Source organism: Trachemys scripta, chromosome 12 (assembly GCF_013100865.1).
Source record: "Trachemys scripta elegans isolate TJP31775 chromosome 12, CAS_Tse_1.0, whole genome shotgun sequence".
NCBI classification, from domain to species: domain Eukaryota; kingdom Metazoa; phylum Chordata; order Testudines; family Emydidae; genus Trachemys; species Trachemys scripta.
Genome location: NC_048309.1, coordinates 34163179 through 34183773, shown reverse-complemented (window position 1 = coordinate 34183773; position 20595 = coordinate 34163179). Strand labels below are relative to the sequence as shown.

Sequence of the window (20595 nt, the reverse complement as noted above, 5' to 3'; positions counted from 1 at the left end):
TATCTTCTGGGTGGCCCCAGGTTCTGCATTTCATGTTTCCCCTGTATGTGAGTCATGCTCCTGCACCCACTCGAAAATTACTAGATTCTCCTGACTAGGACACGCAGACCTCTATAACTGTGTGCCTGGGGTTGTGTGCCTCTGTGTGCGTGGAACTATTCCAAAGTCTTTGTCTGAATTCTGAAATATTGGGTTCTAGGTATAGGCTTGATTTTTTAAGGCGCTGGGTTCATGAATAAGGGATGAGCACTAATTGGCGTGAGTACTCCGTACTTAGCACTTTTTAGGAATGTGTGCTTTTGCAATATCAGCCTTGTTTTTTTCCAGATTTTGTAAGCAGGTCTCTCATACAATGGCTTATGTCTCAGGGTTTCTTCCTGCTACATACTCCCACCCTTTGTTTCCTATCTTTTAACTAGTTATTGATCCTTGAGAGGACCTTCTCTCTTATCCCATGACCATTTACTTTGGTTACGGAACTTTTCAAAGTCTTTCTTAAAGTCTAAGTACACTATATCTACTGGATCACCTTTCTCCACATGCTTGTTGAACTCCTCAAAGAATTCTAATAAATCTAATAAATTGTTGAGGCATGATTTCCCTTTAAAAAGGCATTTTGACTCTTCTCCAACAAATCATGTCCATCTATGTGTCTGGTCATTCTGTTCTTTACCATAATTTCAACCAATTTGCCTGATACTGAAGTTCGGCTTACCAGCCGGTAATTACCACAATCTCTTCTGGAGACTTTTAAAAAAAATATTTATGTCATATTAGCTATCCTCTGGTCATCTGTTGCAGAAGCTGATTTAAATGATACCACATTTAATAGTTCTGCAATTTCACAATGGAGTTCCTTCCAACCTCTTGGGTGAATACCATTTGGTTATGATGACTTATTATTGTTTAATTTATCAATTTGTTCCAAAACCTCCTCAAGTGACACCTCAATCTGGGACAGTTCCTCAGATTTGTCACCTAAAAAGAATGGCTCAGGTGCGGAAATATCCTTCACATCCTCTACCATGAAGACTGAAGAAAGGAATTCATTTAGTTTATCTACAATGGCCTTATCTTCCTTGAGTGCTCTTTTAGCACTTGATCGGCCAGTAATCCCACTAATTGTTTAGGAGACTTCCTGCTTCTGATGTACTTAGAAACAATTTTGCTGCTATTTTTATGTTGTTTTTGAGTTTTTGGCTAGTTGCTCTTCAAATTCTTTTCTTGGCCTGCCTAATTACACTTGCACACTTGAGTTTATGCTCCTTCCTCTTTTGCCCAGTAGAATTTAACTTCCAGTTTTTATAGAACATAAGTATATAAGAACATAAGAACAGCCATACTGGGTCAGACCAAAGGTTCATATAGCCCAGTATCCTGTCTTCTGCCAGTGCCAGATGCACCAGAGGTACTGAAGAGAGCTGGTAATCATCAAGAGATCCTCACCTGCTGCCCATTCCCAACTTCTGGCAAACAGAGGCTAGGGACACCATCCCTGCCCATCCTGGCTAATAGCCATTGATGCATCTATCCTCCATGAACGTATCTAGTTCTTTTTTTAACCCTGTTGTAGCCTTGGCTTTCACAACATCCTCTGGCAAATAGTTCGACAGGTTGACTGTGCATTGTGTGAAAAAATACTTCCTTTCATTTGTTTTAAATCTGGTGCCTATTAATTTCATTTGGTGTTATGAGAAGGAGTAAATGACATTACTCATGATTTTATAGACCTTTATCATATCCCCCCTTAGTTGTCTCTTTTCCAAGCTGAAATGTCCCAGTTTTATTAATTTCTCCTCATACTGCAGCTGTTCCATACCCCTAATCATTTTTGTTACCCTTTTCTGAACCTTTTGCAATCCCAATATATCTTTTTTGAGATGGGGCAACCACATCTGCATGCATATCCAAGATATGGGGGTACAATGGATTTATATAGAGGCTATATGATATTTTCTGTCTTATTATCTATCCCTTTCTTAAGGATTCCCAAGATTTTGTTAGCTTTTTTGATTGGCACTGCACATTGAGTGGATGTTTTCAGAGAACTATCCACAATGAATCATAGAATATCAGGGTTGGAAGGGACCTCAGAAGATCATCTAGTCCAACCCCCTGTTCAAAGCGGGACCAATCCCCAGACATATTTTTACGCTAGTTCCCTAAGTGGCCCCCTCAAGGATTGAACTCACAACGCTGGGTTTAGCAGGCTAATGCTCAAATCACTGAGCTATCCCTCCCCCTGAGTCCAAGATATCTTTTTTGAGTAATTTAGACCGCATCATCTTATATGTATAGCTGGGATTATATTTTCCAATGTGCATTAATTTGTATTTATTGACATTCAATTTCAGCTGACATTTTATTGCCCAGTCACCCAGTTTTGTGAGATTCCTTTCAAATTCAAAAAAGAGCTAGATAAGTTCATGGAGGATATGTCCATCAATGGCTATTAGCCAGAATGGACAGGGATGCTGTCCCTAGCCTCTGTTTGCCAGAAGCTGGGAATGGGTGACATGGGATGGATCACTTGATGATTACCTGTTCTGTTCATTCCCTCTGAGGCACCTGACATTGGCTACTGTCGGAAGACAGGATACTGGGTTACATCGAATTTTGGTCTGACCCAGTATGGCCGTTCTTATGTTCTTTGTAGCTCTTCACAGTTTGCTTTGGATTTGAGTTTTGTATCATCTGCAAATTTTGCCACCTCACTATTTACCCCTTTTTCTAGATCATTTATGAATATGTTGAATAGTACTGGTCCCAGTGCACACTGCTAGGGAACACCACTATTTACCTCTCTCCATTCTGAAAACTGACCATTTATTCCTATCATTTGTTTCCTAGCTTTTAACCAGTTTCTGATCCATGAGAAGACCTTCCCTCTCATCCCATGACAGCTTACTTTGCTTAAGATCCTTTCATGAGGGAGCTTGTCAAAGGCTTTCTGAAAATCTAAGTTCACTATATCCACTGGATCCCCCTTATTCACATGCTTATTGACCCCCTCAAATAATTCTAGTAGATTGGTGAGGCATGATTTCCCTTTACAAAAAGCCTGTTGAGTCTTCCCCCAAAAATTACCTTTGCCTCTACTGCTTCTTTTATTTTGTTGTTTAGCAATGATGGCACTTTTTGTGGCCCTCTTACTATGTTTTTTTATTATTATTATTATTATTATTTGGGGTATGTATTTAATTCAAGCCTCTATTATGGTGTTTTGAAAAAGTTTCCATGCAGCCTGAAGGCATTTTACTTTGGAGACAGTTCCTTTTAATTTACTTTGAACCAGCATCCTCATTTTTGTGAAGTTCCCCCATTATTATTGAGTTTTCTATTTTTATAGCCTCTCTAATCTCCCTGAGCATGTCACATTCACCTTCTTGGTTAGGCGGTCATTAGTATATCCCTACTGTTATACTCTTATTATTCAAGCATGGAATTTCTATCCATAGAGATTCTAGAGTACAGTCTGATTCATTTAAGATTTTTGACTACATTTCAATCTACTACACTTTCTTTCACAGATAGTGCCATTCCCCCAATTGCATGACCTACTCTGCCATTTCTATACTATACAATTCCATCAAGTTTCTGTAATGCACCTGTTTATTTTCCCAAGCCCTTAGTTTAAAAACTCCTTTACAACATTTTTAATGTTACAAGTAAGCAATATGGTGCCATTTTGGTTTAGGTGGATACCATCCTTCTGCTATAGTCTCCTTCTTCCCCAAACAGCTCTTCAGTTCCTAATAAATCTAACCCACTCCTCTCTATATATCATCTCATCCACTCATTGAGACCCTGAAGTTCTGCCTGTCTGACTGGCCCTTCGGAGGAAATGGAAATGTTTCAGAGAATGCTACCAGGTCCAGGACTTTAATCTCTTAAATTATCTGTCTCAATTTGGCCTGCAGTAACTCTCTTCTATCTTTTCCTTTGTCATTGGCACCTATGTGTTACCACAACCATGGGCTTCTCCCCAGCATTGCACATAAGCCTGTCTGGGTGTGTTGAGCGATTAGCATCCTTCACAACTGGCAGGCAATTCAGCATGTGGTTCACCCAACTATCTATGTCTCTAATGGTCAAATCCTCCTGGATCTTCTTAGTGAGTGTGTATCCCTCCCTAGGACAGGTATCATCAGTACAAGAGGATGCCATGACATCATCTGGAAGGAGGGTCCCAACTATGGGATAGTTTATCTCTGCTCCCCTTTGGTGTTCTCCTTCCCCAAGACTTTCATCCTCCTCAACAGCACTGAAGCTGTCAGACTGAGTGTGGAACTGCTCTACTGTGCTCCAGAAAGTCTTATCTATGTACCTCTATATCTCCCTTAGCTCCTGTAGTTCAGCCACTCTGGTATCCAGAACCCATACTCGGTCTCTGAGGGTTGTAAACTCCTTGCACCAAATGCACATATACCCCATCTGCTCACAAGGCAGGTAATGGTACATGCTGCATTCAGTGCAATAAATTTATTTATTTCATTTATTTAATTTATGAACTGGATAGCTCCGACTCTGCTGCTGGACTTTTGCCTGCATTATTTTTTCTTTTGCAGCTTTTTTTTGTTGGGTACTGTTTCTCTGTGTTTTTGGGGGTGGAAGGAATGGGGGAGGGTGTATTGCCCTAAGTTTAGAGAATGCTTATCAGGTGTGCAGTGGCAGTCAAAAAAGCAAACAGGATGTTAGGAATTATTAAAAAGGGATAGAGAATAAGACAGAGAATATCGTATTGCCCTTATATAAATCCATGATACTGTTATGCAGACAAAACTACACAGGATCTTTTCAGAGGTCAAGACAAAGTTGCCACATTTATTATGATAACACAATTTGATTTATGACCAATAACTAATACCTATACACACACACACATCCACACACACAAACATCCATCAGATGTTCTGCAGCTGCTGTATAGTTACCAGACTTGAACATAGCTTGAGTTTGTGGCTTGAGTTTGCAGCTTGGGTTCGTAGCTTGTGGTGGCTAACTGGCCAGGAAAGCCGGGCACAAGGAAGGCTGGGTCTCTGTTGGACATGCGCCGATGCCCTTCCATGTTGGCAGCAGAATGTTACCCTCCAAAGTCTTCCATCTCACCCATCCTTTTTGTAGGCTTTAGTTTGAATCCAGAGTCTATAGGTCTTGCTGTGTCACGCTGCCTCTGGGTTTGGTGATTGATCACCCGTCAATTGCAGACATGACTTTCAGCCTCGGACCTGGCTTTGATGATCCTTCTATTGTACCTTTGTTCTTTTCTTTTTGGGGTGGACTTTTCTTACTTTGTTAGGGCTGTTTCTGCATCTTCAGCCGTTGGTGTTTGAACTCTATTTCATCAGGACAGGCTGGTGCTGTAGGTTGATTCCATCATCCATACATACCTCATTCACACACCTAACCTAAACTAATAAGATTACAGGAGGGTTTGCAAAAATGAAGGTTGCAGCCAGCTTTTACAAAATGGAGTAAGTGTTTTAAAATGGGATTTGAATTACAATATGGCAAACAGTGAACAGAAGTTACAATATAGACAAGTGTAGTGGATGGCAAACAGTGAACAGAAGTTACAATGTAGGCAAGTGTAATGAATGGTGAACAGAAGTTACAATACTGAAACAAGAACAGGAGTACTTGTGGCACCTTAGAGACTAACAAATTTATTAGAGCATAAGCTTTTGTGGACTACAGCCCACTTCTTCGGATGCATATAGAATGGAACATATATTGAGAAGATATATATACACACATACAGAGAGCATGAACAGGTGGGAGTTGTCTTACCAACTCTGAGAGGCCAATTAAGTAAGAGAAAAAAAACTTTTGAAGTGATAATCAAGCTAGCCCAGTACAGACAGGTTGATAAGAAGTGTGAGAATACTTACAAGGGGAGATAGATTCAATGTTTGTAATGGTTCAGCCATTCCCAGTCCTTATTCAATCCTTTGTTGATTGTGTCTAGTTTGCATATCAATTCCAGCTCAGCAGTCTCTCGTTGGAGTCTGTTTTTGAAGTTTTTCTGTTGTAATCTAGCCACCCGCAGGTCTGTCACTGAATGACCAGACAGGTTAAAGTGTTCTCCCACTGGTTTTTGAGTATTATGATTCCTGATGTCAGATTTGTGTCCATTAATTCTTTTGCGTAGAGACTGTCCGGTTTGGCCAATGTACATGGCAGAGGGGCATTGCTGGCACATGATGGCATATATCACATTGGTAGATGTGCAGGTGAACGAGCCCCTGATGGTATGGCTGATGTGATTAGGTCCTATGATGATGTCACTTGAATAGATATGTGGACAGAGTTGGCATCGGGGTTTGTTACAAGGATAGTGGTTTTGTTCAGTGATGTGTGGTTGCTGGTGAGTATTTGCTTTAGGTTGCGGGGTTGTCTGTAAGCGAGGACAGGTCTGTATCCCAAGATCTGTGAAAGTAAAGGATCGTCTTTCAGGATAGGTTGTAGATCTCTGATGATGCACTGGAGAGGTTTTAGTTGGGGGCTGAAGGTGACAGCTAGTGGTGTTCTGTTATTTTCTTTGTTGGGCCTGTCTTGTAGAAGGTGACTTCTGGGTACTCGTCTGGCTCTGTCAATCTGTTTTTTCACTTCAGCAGGTGGGTATTGTAGTTTTAAGAATGCTTGATAGAGATCTTGTAGGTGCTTGTCTCTATCTGAGGGATTGGAGCAAATGCGATTATATCTTAGAGCTTGGCTGTAGACAATGGATCGTGTGGTGTGTCCTGGATGGAAGCTGGAGGCATGTAGGTAAGTGTAGCGGTCAGTAGGTTTCCGGTATAGGGTGGTATTTATGTGACCATCGCTTATTAGTACAGTAGTGTCCAGGAAATGGACCGCTTGTGTGGATTGATCTAGGCTGAGGTTGATGGTGGGATGGAAATTATTGAAATAATGGTGAAATTCCTCAAGGGCTTCTTTTCCATGGGTCCAGATGATGAAGATGTCATCAGTGTAGCACAAGTATAGTAGGGGCATTAGGGGACGAGAGCTAAGGAAGCGTTGTTCTAAGTCAGCCATAAAAATGTTGGCATATTGTGGGGCCATGCGGGTACCCATAGCAGTGCCGCTGACTTGAAGGTATATATTGTCCCCAAACGTGAAATAGTTGTGGGTGAGGACAAAATCACAAAGTTCAGCCACCAGGTTAGCTGTGACATTATCAGGGATACTGTTCCTGATAGCTTGTAGTCCATCTTTGTGAGGAATATTGGTGTAGAGGGCTTCTACGTCCATAGTGGCCAGGATGGTGTTTTCTGGAAGATCACCGATGGATTGTAGTTTCCTCAGGAAGTCAGTGGTGTCTTGAAGATAGCTGGGAGTGCTGGTAGCGTAGGGTCTGAGGAGAGAGTCTACATAACCAGACAAGCCTGATGTTAGGGTGCCAATGCCTGAGATGATGGGGCGTCCAGGATATCCAGGTTTATGGATCTTGGGTAGCAAATAGAATACCCCTGGTTGGGGTTCTAGGCATGTGTCTGTACAGATTTGTTCCTGTGCTTTGTCAGGGAGTTTTTTAGCAGATGGTGTAGTTTCTTTAGGTAATCCTCAGTGGGATCAGAGGGTAATGGCCTGTAGAATGTGGTGTTAGGGAGCTGTCTAGCAGCTTCTTGGTCATATTCCAATTTATTCATGATGACGACAGCACCTCCTTTGTCAGCCTTTTTGATTATGATGTCAGGGTTGTTTCTGATGCTGTAGATGGCATTGTGTTCAGCATTGCTGAGGTTATGTGGCAAGTGATGTTGCTTTTCCACAATTTCAGCCTTTGCACGTTGACGGAAGCAATCTATGTAGAAATCCAGTCTGTTGTTTCGACCGTCCGGAGGAGTCCACGCAGAATCCTTTTTTTTGTAGTGCTGGTAGGGGGGATTCTGTGGGTTAGTATGCTGTTCATAGGTATTTTGGAAATATTCTTTGAGTCGGAGACGTCGAAAGTAGGATTTTAGGTCACCGCAGAACTGTATCATATTCATGGGTCTGGAGGGACAAAAGGAGAGGCCCCGAGATAGGACAGACTCTTCTGCTGGGCTAAGAGTATAGCTGGAAAGATTAACAATATTGCTGGGTTGGTTAAGGGAACTACTGTTGTGGCTGCTTGTGGCATGTAGCAGTTTAGATAGTTTAGTGTCCTTTTTCCTTTGTAGAGAGGCAAAGTTTGTCTTATAAATGGCTTGTCTAGTTTTTGTAAAGTCTATCCATGAGGAAGTTTGTGTGGAAGGTTGGTTTCTAATGAGAGTATCCAGTTCTGAGAGCTCATTCTTAATCTTTCCCTGTTTGCTGTATAGGATGCTGATTAGGTGGTTTCACAGTTTCTTTGAGAGTGTGTGACACAGTCTCTCAGCATAGTCTGTGTGATATGTAGATTGTAATGGATTTTTTACCTTTAGTCCTTTTGGTATGATGTCCATCTGCTTGCATTTGGAGAGGAAGATGATGTCTGTCTGTATCTGTATGAGTTTTTTCATGAGGTTGATGGATTTCCACTCCATACGGCTAAATGCAGTGCCTTGCATAATGACAGGTTTCAGAGTAGCAGCCGTGTTAGTCTGTATCCGCAAAAAGAACAGGAGTACTTGTGGCACCTTAGAGACTAACAAATTTATTAGAGCATAAGCTTTCGTGGACTACAGCCCACTTCTTCGGATGCATATAGAATGGAACATATATTGAGAAGATATATATACACACATACAGAGAGCATGAACAGGTGGGAGTTGTCTTACCAACTCTGAGAGGCCAATTAAGTAAGAGAAAAAAAACTTTTGAAGTGATAATCAAGCTAGCCCTGTACAGACAGGTTGATAAGAAGTGTGAGAATACTTAATCGACGCTCTTACTCTACCAGCGGAGGTGGGAGTAAGCGCCGTCGACGGGAAGCCGCAGAGGTCGATTTTGCCGCCGTCCTCACAGTAAGTCGGCTGTGATACGTCGAATTCAGCTACGCTATTCACGTAGCTGAATTTGCGTATCTTAAATCGACTCCCCCCTGTACTGTAGATGTAGCCTCAGTGATTTAAGCAGGAATTGGATTGATAGTGAAACTTACAAAGGCAGCAGGCTGAACAACTGTGGCTCTTAACAAGCTTCTTAATTGTCAGTTAGCCAGGTATTGGGGTAACCGGTTTTGAATGTTGTTTCATTCATAAACTTTACTTATGAAGTTACATTAATAAAGTGAACAACTAAAAACAATTTCATTCATCAGTTCTACAGTACGCCCACATATTGAATACTGCATACAGATGTGGTCTCCTCATCTCAAAAAAGATATACTGGCATTAGAAAAAGTTCAGAAAAGAGCAACTAAAATTATTAGGGGTTTGGAACGGGTCCCATATGAGGAGATATTAAAGAGACTAGGACTTTTCAGCTTGAAAAAGAGGAGACTAAGGGGGATATGATAGAGTTATATAAAATCATGAGTGGTGTGGAGAAAGTGAATAAGGAAAAGTTATTTACTTGTTCCCATAATATAAGAACTTGAGGCCACCAATGAAATTAATGGGCAGCAGGTATAAAACAATTAAAAGGAAGTTCTTCTTCACACAGCACACAGTCAACCTGTGGAACTCCTTACCTGAGGAGGTGGTGAAGGCTAGGACTATGGGGGAGGGATAGCTCAGTGTTTTGAGCATTGGCCTGCTAAACCCAGGGTTGTGAGTTCAGTCCCTGAGGGGGCCACTTAGGGATCTGGGGCAAAAATCAGTACTTGGTCCTGATAGTGAAGGCAGGGGGCTGAACTCAATGACTTTTCAGGGTCCCTTCCAGCTCTATGAGATAGGTATAACAGGGTTCAAAAAAGAACTAGATAAATCATGGAGGTTAAGTCCATTAATGACAATTAGCCAGGAAGGGTGTCCCTAGCCTCTGTTTGTCAGAGGGTAGAGATAGATTGCAGGAGAGAGATTACTTGATCTTTAATGTTAGGTTCACTCCCTCTGGGACACCTCGCATTGGCCACTGTCAGTAGACAGGATACTGGGCAACACAGCATGGCCATTCTTATGTATCTAGCTCTCCCACTCCCTCTCTAAACTCCCTTGCAAACCTCCCCTTTTTGCTGCTTCTCTGATCATTTGGGAGCTGGCTTTTTAAATCTCTGTTCTCCCTGAATAGCTTCACCCCCTGGCTATGGGTTAATGGGAGCTGAAGGGTCTAGGGATCAAAGCCTCATTAGGAAGTCTACAGACATGTCTAGCAGGCACCAAGGCTGAGCACACAGACCCACCCCCCACCAAAAAAAAAAAACCCTAGACCACATTATAATGTCAGTGACGCAACAAGCACACAACAAACAGACCACAAACTCACCACTTTGGATTAATGAATCCCCTATGGGTTTCTTTGTTGGGCCAATTCCAAATATTGGTCAAAGGGAAAACTTAGCTTGAGACATAACATCCTGGATCATTTACTTTCTTGAAACAGACACCAGATTGTTATGATTGGATCGAACCTCTAAATCCCATGTGTTGCTGATGCACTTGGATATGAGAAATATCTGGCCAATGTTCGTAGACATGGATCTCTCAACACTCCCACTCTTACACCAGGTGCAAGACATTCAGTGTTGATGGCCCTTGATACCATAGTCACTGCTACCAAGGCATGGCTTCCCCATGACCTATTCCATGTTTCCTTCTACAAAAGAGTTAATCCCATCCAGGATGATAGTTCCAGTTAGAAATGACATTTACAAAACTAAATGGAATGATAAAATGGACAAAGATAAGTTCCCCAAACTGTCACAGAAACCATAGCAAAGGAAGCATTGGGAGACCTCCTTAATCAAACTATCCATCCTAGGTTCTTTCACATGGTGTCTCAGGGCAAGATGGACTCTGCAGTGCAAATATGTGTAAATGAAGTATCAGCCCAGCAACAGGATTATTCTGAGGTTTCCATATGAAGCCAATGGAGTGACATTTAATTCCCCTTAATCTACAATGATAACCTTAGATATTGTGGCTATAGTAATGCACAGACATGTTCAGGAAGCTGAAGGTGAGATGTGTTTAGCCATAGAGATACCGGGCAGTAGTTACATTTCCAAGGTCAATTAATATTGGCCTTTTTTTGAAACTTTTACCTCAAATGCCAACACCCTCTGGATTCTTGACTCAACTGTTGAGATGGCTACCAGCAGGGAAAAGCCAGTATTGAAAATATGACTGTTTTATAATGGACATTAGATTCTCAATTGCAAATTTCTTTTATTTCTCCTAGATGAAATTGATGACAAACATACATGAGAGAAATCAAATGAACATCACGGAATTCATCCTTCTCGGATTTGGGGATCTCCCTCAACTTCATATTCTTCTTTTCCTGGTGTTTCTAGTGATCTATGCTGTGACCGTGGCCGGGAACATCCTCATCATTGTGCTAGTTGTGACTGATCAGCACCACACTCCCATGTACTTCTTCCTGGGGAACTTGTCCTGCCTGGAGACCTGCTACACCTCCACCATCCTGCCCAGGGTGCTGGCTGGTCTCCTGACTGGGGACAGAACTATTTCTGTTATGGGCTGCATTGCACAATTATATGTCTTTGGTTCTCTAGCAGGCACAGAATGTTTTCTCTTATCTGTGATGTCTTATGATCGGTATTTAGCAATATGCAAACCTCTGCATTATGCAGCAGTTATGAATGGCAGGTTGTGCCTCCAGCTAGTAGTTGGGTTGTGGATAGGGGGATTTATGTCTGTTTCCATCTTTATATTTATGATTTCACAGTTAACATTCTGTGGCCCCAATGAAATTGACCATTTCTTTTGTGATTTTCGTCCAATAATAAAACTCTCCTGCACTGACACCCACATGGTGGAAGTTGCTAGTTTCATATCTTCCTCCATATTCACCCTGCCTCCATTTCTATTGACGGTGGCATCCTATGTTTATATCATTTCTACCATCCTGCGAATCCCTTCCACCACCAGGAGGCAAAAGGCCTTTTCCACTTGCTCCTCTCACCTCATTGTGGTGACAATTTTCTATGGGACTCTCATCATGGTGTATTTGGTCTCCGAGTCTGATGCATTGAGGGACCTGAACAAAGTGTTCTCTGTCTTCTATGGAGTCCTGACCCCATTGCTCAACCCCCTCATATACAGCCTGAGAAACAAGGAGGTAAAGGAAGCCTTGAGAAAAGCTCTCCTTAGATTTTTTGTTTTTTAAATGAATACAGCATGATTCTCAGAATCAGAACTTCTTGAATCCAAGTGTAGAGTCTGAGTGTTGCCTACCTGCAGCGATCTGACTCATTTTGGAGGAAAATTAGGACACTGAGCCATATCCCTAGATATTCACTACACCTTCAGACTGACACTCATGTCTGAAGAAATCTGTGCATTCTCCCTGCATTTGGATTATTCTCCTTTGAGAGTGGATGAATTTGCAAGTAAATATTTTAATTAGTTCATGAGAATAAAATAATTAAAATAAGATCCTTAAGAAATTTAGCATTGGTCATCTCTAGTTTTGTCCCGAGTGATCTTAAAACTGGACTAAAAGATACTCTTCACACTTTCTTTAATGTTAGAACTCATTTGAAATATTTGTGTATGTTACATTTGAAGACATTAGGTGGTAATGAAGCTCTAGGTTAAGAAGAATGTTGTCAAATAACCAGATTAGGAATAAATTTTACTCATGGTCAGGTCAGTAGTTCAGGATACTTCGTACTGGGACCATGGTGACATCAGGGGTAAATCTGCCAATCCCCACTCTTCATCTCCTGTAATATGAATGTTTCAGTTTGATGACCTGAAATTAGTGAAGAAGGGAAGGTAAATAGACAGGTGGGCCAAGAGTTCTCATTGATGCCTTGGCCCCCAGGAGTGTTATTCATACAAGCTTATATATTTACACTATGGCACCACATTCACAAAACTGTCTGAATTCTTACTGATCCACCAAACAGGAGAGATGGGAGCCAGCATGGCTGCAGCATGCACGGACATTCCTATTGCCCTCAGCTATGGAACAAGTTTCTAGAGCTGAGGGATGTCAAACCTGTGCTATACACCTTTACATATTAAGTTTCAGGGAGAATGGATTAGGACATGGGGTCAAAATCCAATCGTCTGTGAGTCCTCGGGCCTCATTGTGACCAATGTGAGTTGCTCAATTAACCTCACTAGAAGTTTGTCTCAGTAAGAATTCAGTCAGTCCCTCAATGTGTGGCACTCATTTGGGAGTTGCTGTACATCTCTATCATGGAGAGAACATATTGGAGAGGCACTTTCCAGGCTCTGGTAGACATAAGGAGAAGAGATGGCTGGCTGGAAAAGAGGAGCAATCCCTATTATTGAATGTGATAGAATGGAAAGTTCAGGATGTGCTGAAGAAACAGAACATCTCCACAAGACACCACACAGGGCCTTGTTCTTCCTACTGGCCACAGTGTACAACATGGTTTTAACTATTCATGAATTGTGGAAGGAGGGTCACACCCTAGGAAGGGCTTGGAGATGAAGAAGGGAACAAAGACACCCATTCAGGAGGAAGAAACATTTGCCTTCTCTCCCCCATGCAGGAAGAGTGAGGGACATACTGAAATGTTGAAGGAAAGAGGTAATGAAGGTCTGATTGCATCAGGCTCATTGAGGGTCACCTGTAACCATGGGGCATGAGGCTGGTTGAGATTTTACAATATCTGCATTCGGATGCTGCATCTGCATGTCCACATCACATTACAGCAGCATGGGACCACTCTACAGCACAGTCACCGCAATGCAATGCCTTAGGAACCACAATCATATTCGGTCTCTCTGCTGCTTTGACTCATGACCAGTCAGCTCGGTCTCAGCTTTTCCAGCCCCCACAGATTGAAGCTGTCCATTCTAAACTCATCCCTCTATCAGACGTAAGAGAAAACCTTGTGTTGTTCCGGAAGGCTGACCTCTTTGCCATTTGTTACTAAGGTGGTTCAGGTTGCCTGGCAACACCACAGTAGATTCTCTTTGGGAACAATTCCCATGTGGGCACCAAACCATATAGAAGTGATTGCAAATCATCACATGGGGAATGGTGCTGTGAAAGTGATAATCTGTGTCTGTGTAGGTGCATTAGGTAGGACTTTATATAGGGACATTAAACAATAGAAGAAGAAGAGGAAGAAGAAGATACCTCTCTTTTGGTGTCATTCTCTCATTTACCCCAGCTTTTGAGCAGTGCATCTCTCTTGGCTTCAGTGCAGTTTTTCCTGATTTATATTGGGGTAAGTGAGGGAGGAATTGTTTCCCAATTAACTCCTTAAAATGCTTAAATCTTAATTTCATTTTCCATGTTAACCAGTTATTGTAATGCACTTTTAAATGTGCACATTTCTCTATATTTATTGATTGGTTTATATTTTATTGATTTCCCCCACAAAACATAAAAAAAGAATGGTAAACGGTCTCGATGGGAGGGAAAGAGAAGGAGAAAGGAAGGCATGGAGGGGAAAGGAGAGCAACATCTTAGTTTCCATCCATTAGTGATTAATTACAAGCTTTTAAAAGTTAGAGCTGTTTTTTCTACATTTGTCGGAGATCCTTCTTCTTCCAAATGTTACCTTCTCTTTAGCTGCCCTGTCACTGTGCCAGGCTTCTACCCCTGGAGGCAATCAGCTTAGCTCTTTGCTAGGAGCTGAAAACCTCTTCTGTCACACAAGGGTAATTTGGAAACTCATTTGTGTTAAAAAGCCCCCAAATGGCTGAGACTTTAAAAACTGGCCAATAACAGACCATGAATCCCAGTGATAATGGAACCTGGGGACAAGCTAAAGGGAAAGAGTTCTGAACCATTCTTGTAGCTCTTTGCATCATGTGATACAGACTCAATAGACAGTCTGGTGTTCAGAGTGATGTTTGGGGATATTGGGTTTGCTGGTATAGCTGTGTATTTATTTCTGTTGATTTCTGTTTGGATTGTGTTATACTGGGACATTTGTGTTGATATTTGTGTGCGGTAAATAAGGGATTTGTGTTCCAGTTAGGGATTATGTGTGATTGGGTTTATTGGGTATGCTGGTTGAGTTGCAGTGTGAGTGAGTGCTTGTGATGATTTGTGTGGGGATTCTGTTGTGCTGGCAGATTTGAGTTGATCTATGTGGGTGTGTGCTGCTCTGAGAGACTATGTGTGCTCAGGTTTATTGTGTGGGATAGTTGTTTTATTGTGAGGGTGATAGTGTTGATTTATCAGCCTTCTTGATGTCATCTATTTTTCACCTTCCTAACTAATGTACTTATAATTATTCTTCTTTTTGGGTTTTAGTCATTTTGTGCCTTAGCGTTTCTTATTTTCTCCCAATGTGTTTGTCGTATACTTTTGTACTGGTCCTCAGCTATTTGTCCATGTTTCCACCTTTTACCAGATTCCTTTTGGTTTTTCAGGTTTAATATACTTCAGAATGACACATGGCGTCACCATCCTGGAATCTTATTATAGAGATAGTCACCAAGTCAGTCATGGGCAATGTTTGGAATTTCAACCAATCTGCCCCATTTTTCTCACTGACAATTTATCTCTGTGGCTATTCGATGAATATGTCCCATTGAAATTACTTTCAGCATTTCAGAATCCTCAGCTTCTGCATTCTGCATTAGGTCAAAATTCTAAGAGGGGTTTATTATCTTCTGGGTGGCCCCAGGTTCTGTATCCTTGCTGAGAAATGAACATGCTATCTGATTAGCCTTTAGGGGAGATTTGGAGACTTGGGAGAAAGGTCAGAATTTGGGGAGAGCATGAGCTGTTTTATCAGGGATAAGGGAGAGACAGGACAGAACTGGGGGAGGGGGTGTCAAATCAGTATCTTAGATGTCAGTATACTAATGCAAGAAGTATGAGAAATAAGCAGGGAGAATTCAAAATGATAGTAAATGACCTCATCTATGACATAGTTGGCATCACAGAGACCTGGTGGAATAATACTCATGACTGGAATATTGGTTAAAATGTGTACAGCTAGCTCAGGAAGGACAGGCAGAGAAAAAAGGGAAGAGGTTTGGCCTTACATATTAAAAACTAACAAAATCATCCAAAGCACAGGACTTGGTGGTGACGGGGGACTTCAACTACTCAGGCATCTGTTGGGAAAATAACACAGCAGGGCACAGATTATCCAAAAATTTCTTGGACTGTATTGGAGACAATTTTTTTTTTTTATTTTAGAAGGTGGAGAAAGCTACTAGGGGAGAGGCTAGATTTGATTTTGACAAATAGGGAGGAACTGTTAGAGAATTTGAAAGTGAAACGCAGCTTGGGTGAAAGTGATCATGAAATGGTAGAGTTCATGATTCTAAGGAACGGTAGGAGGGAGAACAGCAAAATAAAGACAGTGGATTTCAAGAAGGCAGACTTTAGAAAACTCAGGGAGTTGGTAGGTAAGATCCCATAGAAAGCAAGTCTAACAGGAAAAACAATTGAAGACAGTTGGCAGTTTTTCAAAGAGACATTATTAAAGGAACAAGAGCAAACTATCCCTCTGCGTAGGAAAGATAGGAAGTATGGCAATAGACCACGATGGCTTAACCAGGAGATCTTCAATAATCTAAAAATCAAAAAGTCCTAGAAAAAGTAGAAACTAGGTCAAATTACAAAGGATGAATATGAACAAATAATATAAATATGTAGGGAGAAAATTAGTGAGGTCAAGACACAAAACAAGATCAAACTAGCTAGAGACATAAAGGGTAACAAGAAAACATTCTACAAATACATTAGAATCAAGAGGAAGACCAGGGACAGGATAGTCCCATTACTCAATGGGGGGGTGGGGAATAATAACAGAGAGTAGTTATCAGTGTTCACAGTCATGTTCGAAGGGCATAACGAGTGGTTTCCCACAGGGATCAGTCATGTGTCCGGTTCTGTTCAATATCTTCATCAATGATTTAGATTGGGGTGGCAACAATTTTCACAGGGGGGACACTCCACGAATTTTGGTAAGTAATCATGGGCCGCACATGTCTACTATATTAATATAGGGGCTGCGGGGTCTGGGACGGAGTTTAGGTGCAGGCGGGAGCTCCGGGCTGGTGCAGAGTGTTGGGGTGCAGGAGAGGGTGCAGGGTCTTGGAGGGAGTTTGGGTGCAGGAGGGGATTCTGACCTGAGGCATAGGGTTGGGGTGTGGGAGGGGGTGCGAGGTGCATGAATTGGTCAGGAGGCATTAACCACAGGTGGCTCCCGGCCGGCGGTGCAGTGGAGCGCTCAGTGCCATGGCCCCACACCACTCCCGGAAGCAGCCAGCTGCTGCTGGCATGTCTCTGTGTGCCCCTTGGGAGGAGGGAGGCAGTGGGTCTCTGTGCGCTGCCGGCACCTGCAAGCACCGCTCCTGCAGCTCCCATTGTCCGGTTTCCAACCAATGGGATCCCTGAGGGTAATGCTGGGGGGGGGGTGCGCAGAGACATACCAGCAGCATCCAGCCTCTTCCAAGAGTGGCGTGGGGCCATGGCAGGCAGAAAGCCTGTCTGAGCGCCCTGCTGCACTGCGGGACTTTTAGCGTCCTGGAGCTTGTGAGGACACACCCAAAGAGCCTGGCGGGATGGTCAGAAATGTTAGACAGGCTGGATTTGGCCAACGGGCCATATTTTGCCCACCCCTGATTTAGATAATGGCATAAAAAGTACACTTATAAAGTTTGCATATGATAACAAGCTGGGAGGGGTTGCAAGTGCTTTGGAGGACAGGATTATAATTTTAAATGACGTGGACAAGCTGGAGAAATGGGCTGAAGTTAATAGGGTGAAATTCAATAAGGACAAATGCAAAGTACTCCACTTAGAAAGGAACAATCAGTTGCAAACATACAAAATGGGAAATGACTGCTCAGGAAGAAGTACTGTGGAAAGGTAACTGGGAGTCATAATGTACAATAAGCTAAATAGGAGTCAATAGTGTAACACTGTTGCAAAAAAAGCGAACATCATTCTGGGATGTATTAGCAGGAGTGTTGTAAGCAAGACATGAGAAATAATTCTTCTCTAGTCCGCTCTGATTAGGCATCAGTGGAGTATTGTGTCCAGTTCTGGGCACCACATTTCAGGAAAGATGTGGACAAATTGGAGAAAGGCCAGAGAGGATCAACCAAAATGATTAAAGGTCTAGAAAACATGACCTATGAGGGAAGATTGAAAATTGGGTTTGTTTAGTCTGTAAATGAGAAGACTGAGCGGGGACATGATAACAATTTTCAAGTACATAAGAGATTGTTACAAGGAGGAGGGAGAAAAATTGTTCTTCCTAACCTCTGAGGACAGGACAAGAAGCAATGGGCTTTAATTACAGCAAGAGAGGTTTAGGTTGGACATTAGGAAAAACTTCCTAACTGTCAGAGTGGTTAAGCACTTGAATAAATTGCCTTGGGAGGTTGTGGAATCTACATCATTGGAGATTTTTAAGAGCAGGTTAGACAAACACCTGTCAGGGACTGTCTAGATAATACTTAGTCCGGCCATGAGTTCAGGGGACTGGACTAGATGACCTCTCAAGGTCCCTTCCAGTTCTACGATTTGAGAGAGAAAGATCTCTAAATTTCAAGACACATTAAGAAAACGGTAAGTGCTATCACCATCAACTATTTTGTAATGGAGGGAACAGAGCCTCAGAGAAAGGAAGTGTAAGCCCAAGGTCAGGGAAAGAAAAAGCCAGGAATAAAACCCAGGTTTCTGCAATCAAATTCTACTGTCCACTCCACTGGAATCTGGTGGACAGATTCCAGTGGAGTGGATAATTTCAGATATTGTGGCTAATGTAACACATAGACATGATCAGGAAGCTGAAGGTGAGATGTGTTTAACCATAGAAATACTAGACAGCAGTAACATTTCCAATGTCAATTAACTTAGGCCATTTTGAAATTTTACCCAGCATGCCTCTGCTATCTGGAGTCTTCACTCAACCATTGGGATGGCAACAAGCAGAGAGAAGCCAGAAATGAAATTCTGACAATTTTGCAGTGGAAGCTAGACTCTAAATGGCAGGATTTGTTTTATTTCCCCTAGATGAAACCCACAGGAAACAAATGCCAGGGAAATCAAACTACCGTGACAGAATTCATCCTCCTGGGATTTGGGGATCTCCCTGGACTTCACGTTCTTCTCTTCCTGCTGTTCCTAGTGATCTACATTGTGACCATGGCTGGGAACATCCTCATTGTTGTGCTAGTTGTGACTGATCAGCACCTGCATACCCCAATGTACTTCTTCCTGGGGAACTTGTCCTGCTTGGAGACCAGCTACACCTCTACCATGCTGCCTAGGATGTTGGACAGTCTCCTGACTGGGGACAGAACCATTTCTGTTACCAGCTGCATCATACAATTATATTTCTTTGGTTCTCTGGCAGGCACAGAATGTTGTCTACTATCTGTGATGTCTTATGATCGGTATTTAGCGATATGCAAACCTCTGCACTATGCAGCCCTGATGAATGGCAGGTTGTGCCTCCAGCTAGCGGTCGGGTCATGGATAGGTGGATTTGTGTCTGTTGCTTTTTTAATATCTGTGATTTCACAATTAACATTCTGTGGCCCCAACGAAATTGACCATTTCTTTTGTGATTTTAGTCCAATAATGAAACTGTCCTGCAGTGACACTCACTGGCTGGAGGTTTCGGCTGTCATACATTCCTCCCTATTCACATTTCCTCCATTTCTGTTGACCCTTGCATCTTATGTTAGTATCATCACCACTATCCTGAGAATCCCGTCCACCACTGGGAGACAAAAGGCCTTTTCCACCTGCTCTTCCCACCTCATTGTGGTGACAATTTTCTATGGAACCCTCATCATTGTGTATCTACTATCGGACTCTGATGCACTGAGGGTCTTGAACAAAGTGTGCTCTGTTTTCTATGGAGTCCTGACCCCTTTGGTCAACCCCCTCATCTACAGCCTGAGAAACAAGGAAGTAAAGGAAGCCTTGAGAAAAGCTCTCCTTAGATTTTTTGTCTTTTACAGGAGTACAGGCATTTCAGGCTAATCATAGATATATGAACCTGCAAACTCTGACTCATGTGTAGCCCTAATTCAGCTTTCTGTGCCAGTGGAACTCTAGACTAGCATGATCAGGACTTCTTGTGTCCAAGGGCAGATTCTACTTATTCGACTTATGGTCATGTGACATGTTTTGGAGAAAAATTAGTACACCAAGCCAAATCTTGAGACACGCACCACACCCCCATTTGCACTCTCATCTCTGAAGCATACAGAGTATCCTCCTTGAACATATAGTACTTATTCTTTGTGTGTGGATGACTTTCAAATTAATATGAGAATTACTTCATGCTAATGAAATAATTCAAAATGTGCTCTTTCAGAAAGTTCACATTTATCCTCTCTCCTGATTTGTCCAGAGTGATTTTAAAACTGGAATCAAAATGCAGTTCAATTAGAACGCATTTGAAATATGTATGTAGGCTTCATTTTGTTTTAATAAAGCTAAATTGTTAAGAAAGGTTGTGTCTAATCATTAGATTTGGAATAACTGGTGCATATAGCAATGTCATAGCTGAAATTCATTCTTAAGTGGGGCCATGGTAACATCAGAAGTAACTCAGCCAATCCTCACTCTTTCTCTCCTGGTAATTTC

At 42.1% G+C, this 20595-nt stretch overlaps 2 protein-coding genes across 2 annotated transcripts; both read left to right on the top strand.

Annotated features, from left to right (window-relative positions):
- The first annotated feature begins 11247 nt into the window (after positions 1 to 11247).
- On the top strand, positions 11248 to 12198 carry LOC117886085 (olfactory receptor 11A1-like). Its single transcript, XM_034787722.1, has one exon. The coding sequence runs from the start codon at positions 11248 to 11250 to the stop codon at positions 12196 to 12198; it is 951 nt and encodes a 316-aa protein (XP_034643613.1).
- A 6810-nt stretch (positions 12199 to 19008) lies between these two features.
- LOC117886084 (olfactory receptor 6N1-like) lies at positions 19009 to 19986 on the top strand. The gene has a single exon (XM_034787721.1). It carries the CDS (start codon positions 19009 to 19011, stop codon positions 19984 to 19986), a length of 978 nt encoding a protein of 325 aa, XP_034643612.1.
- Positions 19987 to 20595: the final 609 nt, after the last annotated feature.

Bases quoted from the DNA above. Each gene is read 5' to 3' on its own strand.
- LOC117886085 (XM_034787722.1), top strand. From the start codon at position 11,248: ATGAAATTGATGACAAACATACATGAGAGAAATCAAATGAACATCACG.
- LOC117886084 (XM_034787721.1), top strand. From the start codon at position 19,009: ATGAAACCCACAGGAAACAAATGCCAGGGAAATCAAACTACCGTGACA.